Source organism: Natrix helvetica (genome assembly GCF_964273705.1).
Source record: "Natrix helvetica genome assembly, chromosome: 6".
NCBI lineage: Eukaryota > Metazoa > Chordata > Lepidosauria > Squamata > Natricidae > Natrix > Natrix helvetica.
This window is the reverse complement of record NC_138553.1, coordinates 86,045,681-86,061,703: the sequence shown is the minus strand read 5'-3', so window position 1 is coordinate 86,061,703 and position 16,023 is coordinate 86,045,681. Positions and strand designations below refer to the sequence as shown.

General features: G+C 40.9%; 1 protein-coding gene across 7 annotated transcripts in view; it reads right to left on the bottom strand.

Moving 5' to 3' along the window:
- PCLO (piccolo presynaptic cytomatrix protein) overlaps positions 1–16,023 on the bottom strand; it is a 100,679-nt gene that overhangs the window by 47,520 nt on the left and 37,136 nt on the right. For 5 of the 7 annotated variants that reach the window (XM_081956894.1, XM_081956896.1, XM_081956897.1 and 2 more), the window contains exons 6-8: positions 13,910–15,897; positions 8,920–11,119; positions 5,255–5,391 (exon numbers count right to left, since the gene is read on the bottom strand). In XM_081956894.1, the coding sequence (XP_081813020.1) occupies positions 5,255–5,391; positions 8,920–11,119; positions 13,910–15,897 (4,325 nt within the window). Of the gene's footprint in view, positions 1–5,254; positions 5,508–8,919; positions 11,120–13,909; positions 15,898–16,023 lie in introns of those variants that run through there. The other 2 variants (XM_081956900.1, XM_081956899.1) reach the window with 2 other exon arrangements.

The following is a 16,023-nucleotide window of genomic DNA, read 5'->3' as shown; positions in this document are numbered from 1 at the left end:
AAACGTCCTTCATCATAAAATATTCCAAAATTTAGTACATAATCACATATTGGCATTTCATTTACTATATCTAAAATCCTCCATTAACATTGAATCCTTATGTCCTATTCTAGCTAAACATCCGTAATATTTAATAACAAAATTTTCTAATCCACCTTTCAAAATCACTATTTACAATTTGCATCCAGTTTCCTTATATTATACTCATACATATGTATGAATTATTATCATTATCCTTTCTTTATTTGACTATATCCTATATCATAACATTTCCCCCTAATAATCAAAACTTAACTGTGTCTACTTTAATTCTTTTTATGTTGTTGTTGTTGTTGTTGTTATTGTTGCTGTTGTTGTTGTTGTTATTATTATTATTCTTTATAATCCAAAAGGATTTCTAGCCTTCCCTTCATGATGATCATTCAATATTCATATCCAGTTATTGCTTATCATAACACTACACATTGTATACATTATTAACATTATCAATTTTTTATTTAACTATACCTATTATCACTAAATTTCACTAAGTTTACCTAGTTTTGAATTATACTCTTCCATCTATCAACCTGTCTTTCCAATAACAAAACACTCTCATATCTTCTGCCATTTGTGGAACTAATCTGCTAAACATTTTCTTAATCAGATCTGTATGGACCTCTCTTAGCAACTCCTTGCTTGTAAAATCTCTCATGTACTCTTGATGCCCTCTTTCTGTTTCCTTGTTCAGCTTGTCTTTGATTGTCAGCAGTGTTATCAATATTTTTGCCAATAAGATTCCATAGTCCATAGGTTCTTTAATTTTCTTCTTCTTCTCCTCTTCTCTAATTCTCTTCTTCTTCTATATCTTGCCCTTTGGAATAAATCTCTTCATTTAATTCCTCTTTCAATATTACATTCTTTCTTTTTTCAAAAATAGACCAATTGCCATAAATGTCAACCGGTTTAATCTCTTTATATTCATCTTGCACTTTGATTTTTTTAGTTTCAATCACCTCATTTTGTATTTGATAAACATTCTTGATTTTTTGTTCCAAGTAATCCATTTTTCTTTCCATTCTCTCTTCTGTATTTAATAATTTTTGCAATTCTGCAAATACTCCTTGCAAGTTTGAAGCTTCTACATTCTCCTGAGATGCCATATTATCATACACAGCTGCTCTTGCTTGGAAGGTCAACATGATTGAAGCATACGTTCAAAAGACCCTTGGTTTCACTTTGAGTGCACTTCAAAGGGACATCTGCCCCCCCTTCCCATCACTCTGTAGCCAAGCCGCAAGTCTAAACAAAGAAAGTTCCGCCTGAATACACAAACTCCGTTCAAGAAAACCTCCCAGCATTAGAGCAGCGCAGCGCTGTTAAAAAGTTTATTTTTTGTAACTATTTTATATTTCAAATTGAAAAAAGTAATCCGATCTTTAAATGAGTTTTTCTAATGAATTAGAAAAGTATCCACAACAATGAGGAGAAAAACTTTGTTCTATAGATCACAGAAAGTCACAAAGAAAAGGTAGAAGAAGAAGACTTGATCCATCCATTTTAAAAAGCTTGTAGAAATTCCGTTCATGTAAAAAGCATTTTAAAAAAAGAGATAACCACTGTCCAAAACCATTCCAAATTTAATTTCGCCGCTTAAATCTTCTATTCTTGAATTTAAATTATTTTTTAAGTTTTTATAGGCAGACTCTTTTTTAAAACAATAAAAATTCCTCACCAGCTGGAAACACGCTCTCTTTCCATATCCTCCGTTTTGGAGCCGCCCCGACTTCATTAGCCTTGGCTGGATTTTTTGTCGCTGGCTTGAAGAACTTCTCTTGCTTCTTTCAGGGATTTTGCGATATCCCCAAAATCAGCAAGACGTATCCTTCCTGTTCACTGTCTCTTCGGGACGGCTTAGGTCCATTGGACCCCCCAGTGACAAAAGTTTTGGCTGTGGTCTCAGAGCATTGAGACCATACAACCATATTGTCGCGACGCTGGCCCTGCCTCCTCCTCCATACCTAGAGGTATGATGATGGCAATATGTATAAACCGCTGAGATAAAATACTAGAGTTGATATGAACTAAACTTGATGACGGTGGAAGAGATGCACGAAAGCTTTTTGTAACCTTTGTAACCAACTGATACACTTTCTACAGTATGTAAAGAAGAAGGTTCTTTATGTTTGTTTTGAAAATAAAAAATAAAAAAAATTGTGGCATGACATATAGCAGCCAAAATGGACAGTTCAAATATTGTCTTGTAATAATACTATTGCTTTGAAAGCTGCGTTGGCCATCAATACATCTTCCAAAGAAATCAAAATACTCCTGTAAAAAGCTAATTCCATCTGAACATTATGGTCTGCTGCAAGTTGTTCAAAAAAATTGAATGTATTAAATTCTGGAAAATACAAAGAAAACTAAAATTCTGGCCATATGTTGGATCAGAATCTTTGAGTGATGGACGGCACACAAGTAATAACTTATTATGGTTCATCGCAAAATCAGTCAGATGTTTAGAGTGGATTTGGCATTTTTGTTATTATTATTACTGTAGGGGAAAAACAAGCAGAGCTGGGACGGGCAGAGTTAAACATGTCATCAGTTTGGAGTTGTTACATTGCCACAAATGGTCCAACCCCTCTTGAATTTTGTTGACCCTTATCTGGCACAGATTTAGTACTGAACTTTAGTTGATTGAATTCCTGTGTATAGACATAAGCAATAAATTCTTTTCGGATTGCAGCTTGATGTATGGTCCTTATACTTTGTGCTTGGCAACGACTGTTTCAAGGATAAATAGGTTGCATTTTTGTAAAAACAGGGTCTACTGAGCTGAATGTTTATTGGGACCAACTGTAGGAGAAGTTTGGAGTGGGGAATAATATTGATCAAGTTTGTTACAGTTCCTCTTTTATTTGTACAGTGGATCTAAGACGCAGTAGCTGGATGGGAGACCACCATGTAATCCAAGGATAGAGTTTAGAGTAAAAAATAAACTTTCCGGCAGGTGTCAATGAACAAGTCACTCCTCCAGATGGTCAGTTGATGTCCCCTCGAAGAAACCAATGGCTGAGTTCTCTTTGAGAAAAAAATACTTCCAATTTTCTGATCTCTTTATGGTCTTTGGTTGTTACTGATAAATTGCTTATTGGATGAAATCAAAACAAAGGTTTGATTTAAAAAAGGCCTTTCAGGAGACAACTGAGAAATTTCTTTGGAATCTGAGCCAGAACAATTGTTCAGAGGGAGAGATCGAAGTGAATCTGTTGAACCTTCGGTCCTAAATGGCACGTTCAAGAAAACATTCCGGTCCATTTGTCTACGCTCCAACCTCTGCCCCTTGGTTTATCCTCAGACCAAGCCAAAATGTGTTTTTCTCCCATCCTCTGTATGTCCAAATGACATTTCCAACAGGTGATCTTTATGGAGCTGTTTTTTACTTATTGTATATGTGGATTATTGAAGGGGAATTAGGTCTGTACGGTGACGGAAAGAAGGGAATACACTATTAATGTAGGAACCGCTGTGATTTGCAGCGATGCTTCGAAGCTTTTTGGATTTTTAAAATTGGGCTGTACACTTTGCAGAGAGGTCCATGGATGCTCGTGTTTGCTTATTTATGCTTATTTGGGATCCTTGTTTGTTTTGCGTGTCTGGTAGTAGAAGGCTCATTAGCTTTACTGCTGTAGCTGAGGCAGAAAAACAGGGGAGCAAAAGCAACGGTCTCCAACCAAATGTTACTTGTTTTCCAGTTCGTGAATGCTGTAAAAAATCTAATGCACAAATATGTCACTTATGTAATCTGCCTGTTATTATCTGCTTACATAAGTAACCTTATAACACAGGTCTCCCCTTCCATTTAATACGACACGGTAGCCGAAGCAGCAGTGTGAGAAGAGAATTTACCAGGCAAGGAGTTGGCGAGGCAAGCTTCCAAAGGCAAAACCTGCAGAAGGGCTGCCTTCCATTCACTGCCAGAAATGCTCAATTACCGACTCTTAGGTAATTCCTATAAAAACAGGAATTTCCTAATTCTTGGCTTAGATTACATTGGCCAAAAACAGTGCCGTTCTAGATAGCTCTGAATGAAAAGGTTTCATGAATGTTTTCATTTTTTGTGAAATATGGCCTCATTTTCTGATTATTCCTCACTTATCTAAACAAGAGGAAAGTCTTCTCTTTTCGTCACAGCTACACATTGGAGAAAGCCAGGAAAGAGATGGAGCACAAGTCAAGGGGGAACGTTTTTTTTTACCTGCCCAAAATTGAAACCACTGCATTGAAAGTCCTTTTGATAAAATGCTAATTCCAAATCAATATTTGGATATTTTATGTAATTTGTTGATGCTGCCCTCAAAGAGATGTTAAGACAGATTTTATTTTTTAATCTTAGTTATGGAGTATTGTAGCCCACACAAAAACACTTGCTAAAATATGTGGTATATAAGCCCTGTTTGTAACAGAAACTAACCATGCAGAATGTGAACGTCTTCATATACAACAACTTCAATTGCTGTAGCACAGAATTTAGCTCCTTACCTTAACAGCTCAGTTGCCTCTTGGGATCAACTGAAGTGATTTATGATTAGTGGAGCATTTGGTTCCAAGCTCTAAGAAGGACCTCAGGGGCAATAGAAAATTAGATACGTGGCCGATTCAATCCCAGATCTTGTTGTGGGACTATTCCTGGATTTCCCCAACAATGCCAGTCCAGACACCCTAATGTATTCTTACTTCTGATTAAAATGCTTGGGACAGACCTGCGTTGCAGATAAATGTAATCACTGGCATTATTATCCATTTATTTTGCCAGAAGTAGGGGAGAAGCATGTTAGGGTCCAATCTGGGCTGTTCACCAGGACCAGAGGAGGCGTGGGGTCTTCTGAGCGTTGGGACTCATGCTGGAGCCCAACCTTAGGGGACTTCTGTGACAGAAGAGAGAGGGGTTCCCTGAGGATGGGCTCCAGCATGAATCCGAACGCTCAGAAGACCCCACGCCTCTGGTCCCAGTGACTGAGCCCAATTGGATCCAGCAACATTATTACCCTGGGACACGTAGATTTGCATTTATTCGTGAGAACCGTTTCATTTTGGTCTTCTTAGTCAAAGCACTTGAGGTCAATGCTCTTAGGTGCAGGTCAGTGTGAGAACCATTAAAAAGAGATGCAAAGGCCTATCATACTTTTTGCAAAATGACTGGAGGATGGGATTTTCTTGAAATGGACTTTCTTAAGCAATATTCTTGACCGAAAAGAAATAGCGTTCTTACTTGGTCCTGATGCTGGCTCGGTGGTCTTGAGTGGGCTAACTTATCTGGCAGCCTTCTGTCAAAAGCAGGCCCATTCTCCAGACGGGACTCCCGAGGTTTGTCGAACCAATCTGTTTCTTCTCGACGCAGGTGGTAGGCTTTAAAAACCAAGGACACAGCATAGACTCTGAGTAGGAGACGTGGGAAGACTAACAATCTTGGATGCGCAGTCAACATGCACAGAGCAGCTCATACCTGGGCATGCATTGCAAGGCTAAAATAGCACACAAAAGATGAAGCAGACAAATGTAAATTAGGCGCAAACACAAATGGGCGGTGCCCAATTAAGACTGTGTAGATATTAGAGCAACTTAATCCCTTTGGCCTTTAGTTACTTAAATATTTAAACACTTCTGAATTGGTTTCTGTCGGCAGGTGGCTTCATAAACATGTGTATAAGTGTTTGGAGACTGCCTTTTACCTGCATTCCAATCATGGCCACTAATATCAGAATGTGGTATGTCCCAGTTGCATTCGACGTAGCTAGTGGCTGTGATAGTAGATGGAGAATCAACCTTCAGAGTTCAAGCAATGTTTACCTTCAGGGCAAATTTTATGGAAATGATGCATTTATGCCCACAATGGGCTTGGAAGTATATTTTAACATAACTTTAAAAATGTGTTTCCTGCTTTTAGCACATTGCCGACATTTATATAAATATTGGGGATCCACTGATTTTAAATCCTACCTAGGACAACATACAAACAGATTCAACCAATCATTTCTACTTTCCTCTTTTTCCTATAATAATAACTCTACCTTTAATGAAATACCGTATGTTGTGCAGCGCCTAAACCATTATCCATCCCAGTGATGGCTGGTGGATTCTGGGAATTGAAACCCACCTATCTTAAAGTTGCCAAGGCTGAAAAACACTGATGGACAACGTGCTTTTCCTGTTGTGCGGCAGTTGGTTAAGGGAGCCACGGTCCTTGAGTTATACGCAGGCCCTGAGATCACATCAACCAAATTTGGAGATAAAATGTTTTGGTGTCACCAACATGAGAACCAGTTGGTGCCGTGGTTGCAGTAGGAACCAGGAGGCTGTGAGTTCTAGGCCCAGGCGAGGCAGACTTTGGGCCAGCCTCTCACAGCTGAACCTACCTCGAAGAGTTGGTTGTTGAGGGAAAAATAGGAGAAGGCGGGAGTATTCGAGCTGTTAGGATAAGAATATAATAACAAGATGATTTGTCAGGCGTTCAAATTGCTTTACTGTTCACTTCTGAGTTCACTTTCCAGACAGATACTTATTGCTGATAGGGAATTCTTGAGGGCAGATTCTGAGGGGGAGCCATACAGTTCAAAAAAATTAAACTACAAAAATAACCAATCTTTCTATCTGCTTACATAAATTTAATTTTAAAAAATACCGATTTGAAGACTAAATTTTAAAAGTGTAATTTACAGATATATAATATATTCTTGATAATTCATCTACTTTTAATACTATAAATGTTACTGCAGTTATAGACCAACATTAATAACAAAACCAAAACAAATTGTGGTAACAGGACAGGTAATCATGGCTCAAGCTAAAAATCAAACAAATACTAAGATATTCAGAAACATAAACAATATAGAAATAAACAGGAAAAAGCAGATTATTAAACACAACATTAACATTGCATGGTGTTGTACACACACACACACATTAATGTTGTTTAATAATCTGCTTTTTCTTTTTCTCCTATTTGTATGTATGTATCACACACACAATCTCTCTATATACACATCTCCACACATACATATACATTCATATACATTCATACACACACACACACACACACACACACACACACACACACACATGTGTTCACAGAATCACATGTTCAGTTGGAAAATGAAGAGATCTGCCTTCTTAACTAGAAGCATTTGTTTGTCATAATTGCCCCAGAAAGAGGACTCAGTACTGGCACCTACGTGGCTCTGATGAAGTAGACAAGTAATTCTTTTAGGAATAAGAAAACTGTAATTCACATCTCTATAACAACCACGGTGAAAGAAGACATGGATCAAATTTACAGGGTATAATTTACTGATTATTGAGAGCAAGCTAACAGACTCAAATTGCCAGGATTATCTTTCTTACTGCTCTTACAGACTGAGATAATAGCGTGCAATCCCTTTTAGTAATTTTCATAATAAGGCTAACATAAAAGCATCCACCATCAAGCACTGGCTTTCAGGATTTCTGAGATTACAGAATTGGGCAAAAAAAGCTTTTCTAAGTTGCAGCAATGAAATCAAAATTCGCATCTCCTTTACCGCATGACAGATATATATCTCTATTTCAATAAAAGAGGATCCCCATGTATTTCCCCCCAGTAAAAAGCTGGGCCTTTTTATGGTGTTGGGAATCCTTCTTTAGTATAGCGAAGTTATTGTAAACTAGGAGGTCTTGGGCCTTGTAACAATCTTCACTGAGCAGCTGCAGTCCGTTTAAGTGGATATATGCATAACACACAGTGTTGCCAGTGAAATATGCCAGTGGTTCCTTTAAGATTTGGAGTCTATAGACAGAGATCAAAAAAACAATTTTAACAAGTTGATCTGGCTCCTACAGAGTAAGTGAAATGGCATGTAGTAATGCAACCAAAATCTGCATTGATAGATGGGTAAAGTTTGGTGTTCGTATTCATTATTTTAAACGTCTAGCCTTCCAAAATAGAAAAGATTTTATTGGGTCAACAGAGAAAAACTGAAGACGACCAATCTACCTGCTGCCTAAGAAATTACAGATACAAGTTATGTATCTGTAAGTAAGTGATATCTTCAGTTCTTGCCATTTGATAAACCCCAATCAATTCATGAGTTTTATTCGTAGTGAGGGGATTCCACACCCATTTGTTTCATCTTAAGTGAGAACTCCACTTTTGCACATCTTAAAACCGCTGCTGTAGTTTCTCATTCCAAGTCTTTGCTAAACAGCTTTCTCATAGCAGTCAGGTCCATGTCCCCTCCCTCTCCGCTACCGGTCCAGCATGGTGACCTCCAAAGGGGGCCTGCAGAGCAAGAGGGGTTTGGAGCTGATCCGCCACCCTCTGCTGTAGAAGAGGGAACCCACTGCTTAGAGGGTGTTTTGTCCCTCCTGGGATCCAGCTCTACCTGCAACCGTTGGCTGCCCATCTCTCAGCCCTCGGTAATCCAGGGACAGGTGGCGATAACATATTACGGCAGGCAAGGCGACACAGGAGCAAGTGAGGCTTGAAGCTCAGAGGTAAGGGAAATAATGGTGAAACTGTGTTTAATCAAGATCTTGTGTTGATTAAGTTCTTACAATCAATAATGTGGTTTCTCATCCTTAACAATAGTGCCCCGAAGACCTCGCCCACTAAACCAGTCCTGGGGGGGGGGGGGGACTTTCTGAACATACCAGCAAAGAGCAAAGAAAAATGCACATGCAAACAAAAGTGACAAAATGCAAGTCTGCCAATGTACAGCGAGGTCAGCAAGCTGAGAAGAACATGCCTACACACTCCAGACATATTTACATGTACAAAAATGTAGAGAGATGTTTTTTTTAAAAAAAGTCCCCCTACTTCCCAACAGATGTTGAAATCAGACACATGCATAAAATTAGGGTTTGTGCTGTGAAATGGAGAAGGCGGCCTGAAGTCTGGTTTACCTTCGCTATCTGACATGGCGTGCTGGAAGTCGTCCATGAAGAAGGCAATATCTCGATCGTAGCCCCGAGCACGTGACTCTTCCCTCATGTGCTGCTGGACTTCGGGCAAGGAATGGCTTGAGCCAAACTGATCCCTGGTGTCTGCAGATATGGGGGGCAGCGGCCCAGCAGCCGCTCTGGCCATCCCCATTGGCTGCCCCACTGGACTTAATGGACTTTCTTCTTCTGAGTTCTGTGCGACTATTGGAATCCGCCCTCGGCTTTGACTTATGGGTAGACTGGTAGGCTTAGTTCTTCCAGAAGGAGCTGCGTGGCTGAAGGAAACATCGAGAGGTTCGGCTTCCTGGGCTTTCAACCTTAAAGAAGAGCTGGAAGAATCTCGTTTGAGCGACAGGTCGAGCCCGTAGACAGAGGACGGCCTGGAGGATGGTCTAGATCTGCTAGCGCTGGTGTAAGATTTGTCCACCTCATCCTGCAAAGTTGACCTCATGGAGACACTCAGCGCTGCCCCAAGGCTCGTTCCCAGGGAATGAGACAAAGTGGGAGCGATGTACTTCTGCTGGTCTGTAATGTTTTTCCGAAGGCCAAATGTTATGTCATCTTGGAGAAGTTTTGCTTTGGAGGGGATGCTCCCAACCGAAGAGGTGTTGGAAGTCAAATAAGTTGAATAATCAAGCTCAAGGTCTCTGCTTTCCTGAATGGGTGAAAATTTAGATAATTTGGGATCCATCAAAGCCTTTTTATGCTTGGATTGCTTCTGATAAAGAAGGGCTGCTGGAAGCTGCTTAGCGGCTTGCTTTTCTAGAGTCAGCCTGCTGATGCTGTATTTCTCAGACTTGGGGAAATGCCTGTAGCTCGTATCTGCATGATAATAGTGGGAAAGGCCAGCCAAGTGATCCATACTTTCTGTGCCACTTCGGAACTCCTGCTTGATCTGATGCTTCAAAAGTTTCAGTTCATAGGGATCCTCCATTGTGTCTTCATCGGTCTTCATGTAGCTGTGCAGCCTGGAAGACGTTTGCAGGGAAGAGAGGAAATCTGGGACCTCTTGCACTCTCCGGGCCTCAGTGGTCCGAAGGAGCCTATCGGCTTTGCCGAGATCCTTTTCGTGCAGCCCATAAACTGAACTCAGGGTTGGCGCTTCTTTGGTGAGATCCCCCATATCATCCAGTAGCACATAACTGCGTGTGCTGTGGTGCTCAAGGTCTGCATAGAAGGAGTCGCCGGAGGTGCTGGAGATGGGGCTGCTGGCCAGACTGCTCCTCTCGTCCAGTCCCAGCCTCAGATCCAAAGTACTATACTTGCTGCCCAGATGAGCCACTGAGTAGGCGCTATCAGAGGACGCGGGCGCTATCATGAGAGACGGGTTGCGGATGACATCATAGTTTGTTGTTATCTTGGGTTCCATGTATAATGAAGTTTGCCTTGCCTTTTGTGGGATCATCATCAACGGAGAGGAGAGCTGATAGGAAGGTTGTAATGTTGATGGGGGTTGAACCTGAGGAGAGAAGGACACGGGCACCACGGTTTGGGTCTGGTAGGGCGAAACCTGCTGTTGATATAAAGGCTGCTGCTGCTGGTAATGGGATTGCTGCGTGTAGGGTGTGGGTGCCTGAGTAGGAAGGGCAGGGGAAGAGTATTGGTACTGCGTGTAAGGACTAGTAGGGGTTGCAAACTGAGTTTCTGGTTGTGTCTGGGGGGGTATGAACTGATCAAATTCTGTTTGGGGTGCAGTCCTCGGTCTTTCCAGGCCATGCTGGGATTCTGCCCTGGCCGGCCGGGTGCTGCTGACTTCACTGTCGGACATATAATCGCGTTCCTCTGCTACCCCTTGCAAGTAGGCTCTCTCCCTCTTCTCTCTTTCCTTCAGCAGGGCTTCCTTGCGTCGGTTTATGCCCATTTCCAGGTACCGGAGTTTTGCGTCTATTTCTTTTTCTTCCTCATCCAGCTCTGCTTGCTTTTTGCGAAGCTTAGCAGACTCTCTTTCTACCAAGTCTAGTTCTCTGTCTATATCCTGGAGGATTTTAGCTCTGGCCATTGTGTTGCTTCTGCATATCCTCCGGCGTGAAACTGATCCCACGGTAGAGAAGGCCGGTTGTGTCCCTACCGAAAGGTCCTCGGGAGGTGGGTTGGGTAGCGTTCTCTTGACCTTCTTCTGCAGTCCCGATGATGCTGCGGCACCCAAAGTCTCTTTGGCCTGCTGCACACAGAAACAGAGAAGATACATTGTTTTGGAAACGGATAGCACAACGTGTCACCCATCAGTATTTCAACATATGTGATACAATTTACTGAGCTCTTATGGAGCTCAGTATTACAGAATAAAATGTTTATCATTGTTCTAGACAGTTTTAAAAATGAATCAATAAAATTCATAAAGAAGGGATCTATCGGTTTCTTTTACCCATTGAGCAGAATGGACCTGCCTGTGGGGAACTGGAGAGCCAGCACTATGGAAGGATTCTTTGGGGATTTATTGAACCATTTGCCTTGCCACTGCTGGGAACAAGAATGTGGATTAAGATACGTATGATGCTTCTGTGGGACAGCAGAATCAATTCATGACCTGATCACCCATAATATTTTAGGCCTGCAGCAATCCTTATCTTCTATTAGAACGTAAGATTGTTGTGCAAATTGAAGAGACTATGGTGGCACCAAAAAGTGTGATTTTGCCAACTTTATTCAACTGCCAAAACAGCATCGATGTCTACAAAAATCTGAGTATGTGTGTGTATATATATATATATATATATATATATATATATATATATATATATATATATATATATATATATATATATATATATATATATATATATATATATATATACATATATATATATATACATATATATATATATATACATATATATATATATACATATTTATACTAGAAGTGGAAGAGCAGAGAGAAGATTAGCATTAGGCAATTTATCAGTGAAGAAACAGTTCCCATGAGTGGCAGGAACATGCCTTACCTACCTTCAATGTATACGTTCTAGAAGCTATATCTAATTGGGAATAGTCAATTCTGGCTTGTATCTTACATACAATTCCCTTGGAAGGCAAGTAATGTTAAGCAGAACACACACACAAAAAGGAGAAAAACGCTAAGCCAAAATGATAGTTTAAAACAATTAAATGCCTGACATAAGAAAGTGAAAATCGAGCTATAAGTAGTTTACCCCAATACCATTCGCTAGACCAGACTACACTTTCTTGCTGCAAATCTGCTTTGCTTCTAATGGTCTTCATTCAACAGGCTTCACACCTTTTGATTGTTTTGGGCTTTTAATAGTTCTTCATATGTATATTTTTGTGCCTATTGTATTCTATTTTTAGTATTTATGATTTTTAAAAATGCACACAAAATGTAGGATTAAAACCCCTTCTGGAAGTAGATTGAGGATTATATTACAAAATTTTGAGAGGTAGAGGGGGGGAAATGAATATGTTTAAAACTACATATTAGTTTGGAACAACTGAATCCAATTGATTTGTTTGAAATACAGAATGAATTTGGCCCATATTAGCTAAATAAAACTAATTTCTCAAATACAAATTAGATGGATTCTGACCTCATATCTTCTCACTGGGGCATACCATTATACAAGAATATAAACTTTCATTGGAAAGTAATGGGGGTTTCATAGATGTAAATCTTTCTCAATCATGGCAAGTCCATATTCAACTTTCAAAATTTGGTTAGGATAAATCACTGGAGATACATATGAAATGTATCATCTCTGATAGAATTTCATCAATAATTTCTCAGAAAATACCATCCAGTCACTCTGGATTTCTAAACGGACAGAAAAATCAAGCAATATTTATTGCTTTTGCCCTAGCTTGTTACACATGCTGCCCAAAAATATATATATTTAAATAAATAAATAAACAGCCAAATAAACAAACAAACAAATAAATATTTTTTAAAAATAGAGGAGTATTGCCTTTAGCAGCTACCCACTCTACAACTTCCCTGAATATGAAAGATTGGAGTCCGGGGAAAAAAATTGATGACCTCTTAAGGAGTGGGTGTGGATTCTCCTCTTTCAAGACCAAGGGAGCTTTGAGACCCCACTCAAAGAAGCAGAAATCACTGCATTGATCCTACGACAGATCACCTCCCACATGGCGTTGATCACCTGCATCTAACTCATGGATGGCTGAGCTTACAATCTGGAGCACCCTATCCCCTTCCATGGGAGGCACGGCTGGAAGCTCCCTCCAGAAATCCATACTCCAGGCACCTCCGTTGGACCTGTCCACAGAGCAGATCTGAGTGACATTGCCGGCCAGATACCAAGGATACTCTTCACACAATGACCTCCAAAATATTGACTTCCAAAATATTCCGCTTCTGATTATGGTGATTTTTAGCTCATAAGATGAACTCAGCTGTACTCGACTGAACATTCTTGGAGAAGTAGAACACACAAAACCAACAAGACTGAAGCTGAGCAAATCGTTAGCAACTCATCTTCCTGCAAAAGTAGACATGCTCCATATATTCCATGTGTTTAAGGAGCTGTACTTAATTACAACCCCTTTACTGTACACAGAGAGGAGGAAAAAAAACTTAGAAAGAAAAAGGCTAGTGTACATACAAGTGTGTCCTTGTGATGTGAATACATTTAAGTTTTTAAAAATAGACCAAATGTACAAAGAAAAATGTTGATAAGTTAATTATGTAAATAAATAACTACAGTATATCTCTTTTCAACTTTAAATAAAGTAGATATTGCAATTAGATGCTCTTATTCAGGACCATCTCTTTCTTCAGTGAAATATCAATAGCATATTTCTTGCAGTATTAATTCCGTTTTTAAAGTAAACTTATCCTGGTTTCTAACATGACAGGCCTTCGTTTCCAAAACTGTTCCATAAACATTTCATCTACTCCAGCCAGTTAACAAAGCAATGCTCATTACTACAGTGTAGAGCACAACAATTCATTGTCAAGAGGTGAAGGAAGCCTTCTTACCAGGAAGCTATCCGCGTACTGGAAATGAGCTCTGGAGACGAGATCTTCAGCCGTGGGGCTCAGAGGCTTTGGGTCCAACAAAGAGCGCTGGATCCCCTTGGCTGACTCTGGGCTCAGCTGAGCACCCGTGGGCACGTCGGCATGAAGCATATTCTGAGAACTCGTCTCTTCAGCCATCAGCTTCTCATAGGGCACAAAGGCCGACTCCATGACTGCAGCTGGAGAAACAGGTGAAATGGGAGAATAGAGGACTTTGGGAGATTTAGGAGCTGAAGGAGCTACCTGAAGGGCGTTTTCAGGATGAAGGTGGGATGAATAGCCTATTTCTAATGGTGTTGGGCGCTTTTTATCTTTCTGAGGGGAAGTGGCTTTATGATATGGGGGACTCTGAGCATCTGAATCTGTTTCTGTCTGACATCCCAAACTTCCTCCTTTGTATGTCTTTTCTGGAGCTGAAATGTGCTTCACTATTTCTATCTTTGCATCTAACTGGGCCCTGACCGATGGAGTCCTTATAGTTCCGACAGGTTCAGTTTGTACAGATATCTCTGCCACGGTCTGTACCGCAATACTGGAGACCTTGGGAAAGGGTTTGGCCTTATCCACTTCCGCGCTTCCTTCATATTTCCCTCCACGGGTCTTTCTTCTTGATCTATTGGTGGGATCCCATTCATCTTGGTCCTCATCATCCGTCTGAACACTTGTGTCAACGCTCTTTTTGGTTCTGCGTCTCCTGTCTGCATAGACTAAGTCTGCACTATCCTCATCATCCGTTTGGACGCCGCTCTCCACTATCTTTTTAAGACCCCTGGGTTCACCTTCAGTGCCTTCATCGTGTTCCCCATAAAGGCCGTGCAGCTTTGGTGGAGAGCTCTTCTTTTTCAGTTGCTTTTCCTCTCTCACATCCACATCTTTAAGAGATAGCTCAGAAACAGAACTGAACGTCCCTGGCTTGGGAACGTACTGAGTCATGCCCTCTGACTGGACAGCATACCAGCCTTGGCTGTCTGGAATTTCTATCCCCAGGAGAGCAGAGGTAGTGGTGATCACCTCCTCACCAGGCCAGAACTGGTGGCTTGCAGCATATTGGCCATCGAGGAGGACTTGATCTGTGGTCGTTTTTGGGGACCCCATTTCAGAAGGATCATAATTATATTGATACATCTGGTGAATTTTTTGCTCTTCTAAGTGCTGGTGAAGCTGCTGTTGAAGCTGTTGGATTTGTTCGATATGTAGCTGCTGCTGAGCCAATGTTTCTTGTCTCATCATGAACTGAGCCTGCCTCTCTTCTTCCTGCTGATAGAGAAGGTGGTGCTTCATGGAATGCAGTTCCTCAAGCTTCTTTTGAACCATGAATTGTTCTTGTTCTCTAAACCTCTGTATTTCTTGACGTTCCCACTCTAGCTCTTCCGCAAAGCGCTGCTGCTTCAGTTTTTCAAGCTCCAGAAGCTCACGTTCTATGTCCAGATGCTGTTGCTTGTCTTCTTCAGGGTCAATGAGAACAGTTCCTTCCTCTTCAATTTCATCTAGGAAGGCTTCAGAAGCTGCACTGAAGACAGGCAGCTTTAGAGGCTCAGTGGCAATGGCCTCTAGAGGGAGGGGTTGTATTCCTGGGTCAATGCCAGCAATAGAAGTGTCTTTTTCAGAAACTACGGTTGTCAAAAATTGCAATGATCTTGGGAGTGCCTGGCTCTGTGGCAAGTTTGGCAAGGAAGGCACTGAATCAATGGCGTGAAGAGAAGACAGTTCTCGGACTGAAGTGCTGAAAATAGAGCCAGGCTGTGTGGTGATAGCAAATGTCGATGGGATCGGAGCTGCCACTGAGGAGTAAACCACCCCATTGGAGGATCTCAACACACTTCCATAGGGGGCTCCTAAGGAGGAGACCATTCTTGCTTGGGAATACTGAGGTGCACTAATGCCAGAAATCACATGCCGGCTCTCTGGATATGGATCAGAAATCTTGCTTGAATAATCCATAATTTCACCTGAAATTATAGGGGAAAGTTATACTCCATTCCCCCAAAACGCCATCTTAAATTTTGGTGTGGACTCTGAAAAGCAGCCTGCAGAGGTGAGTGATAAATATGAGCAATAAAGCGGGAAGGAGCTGC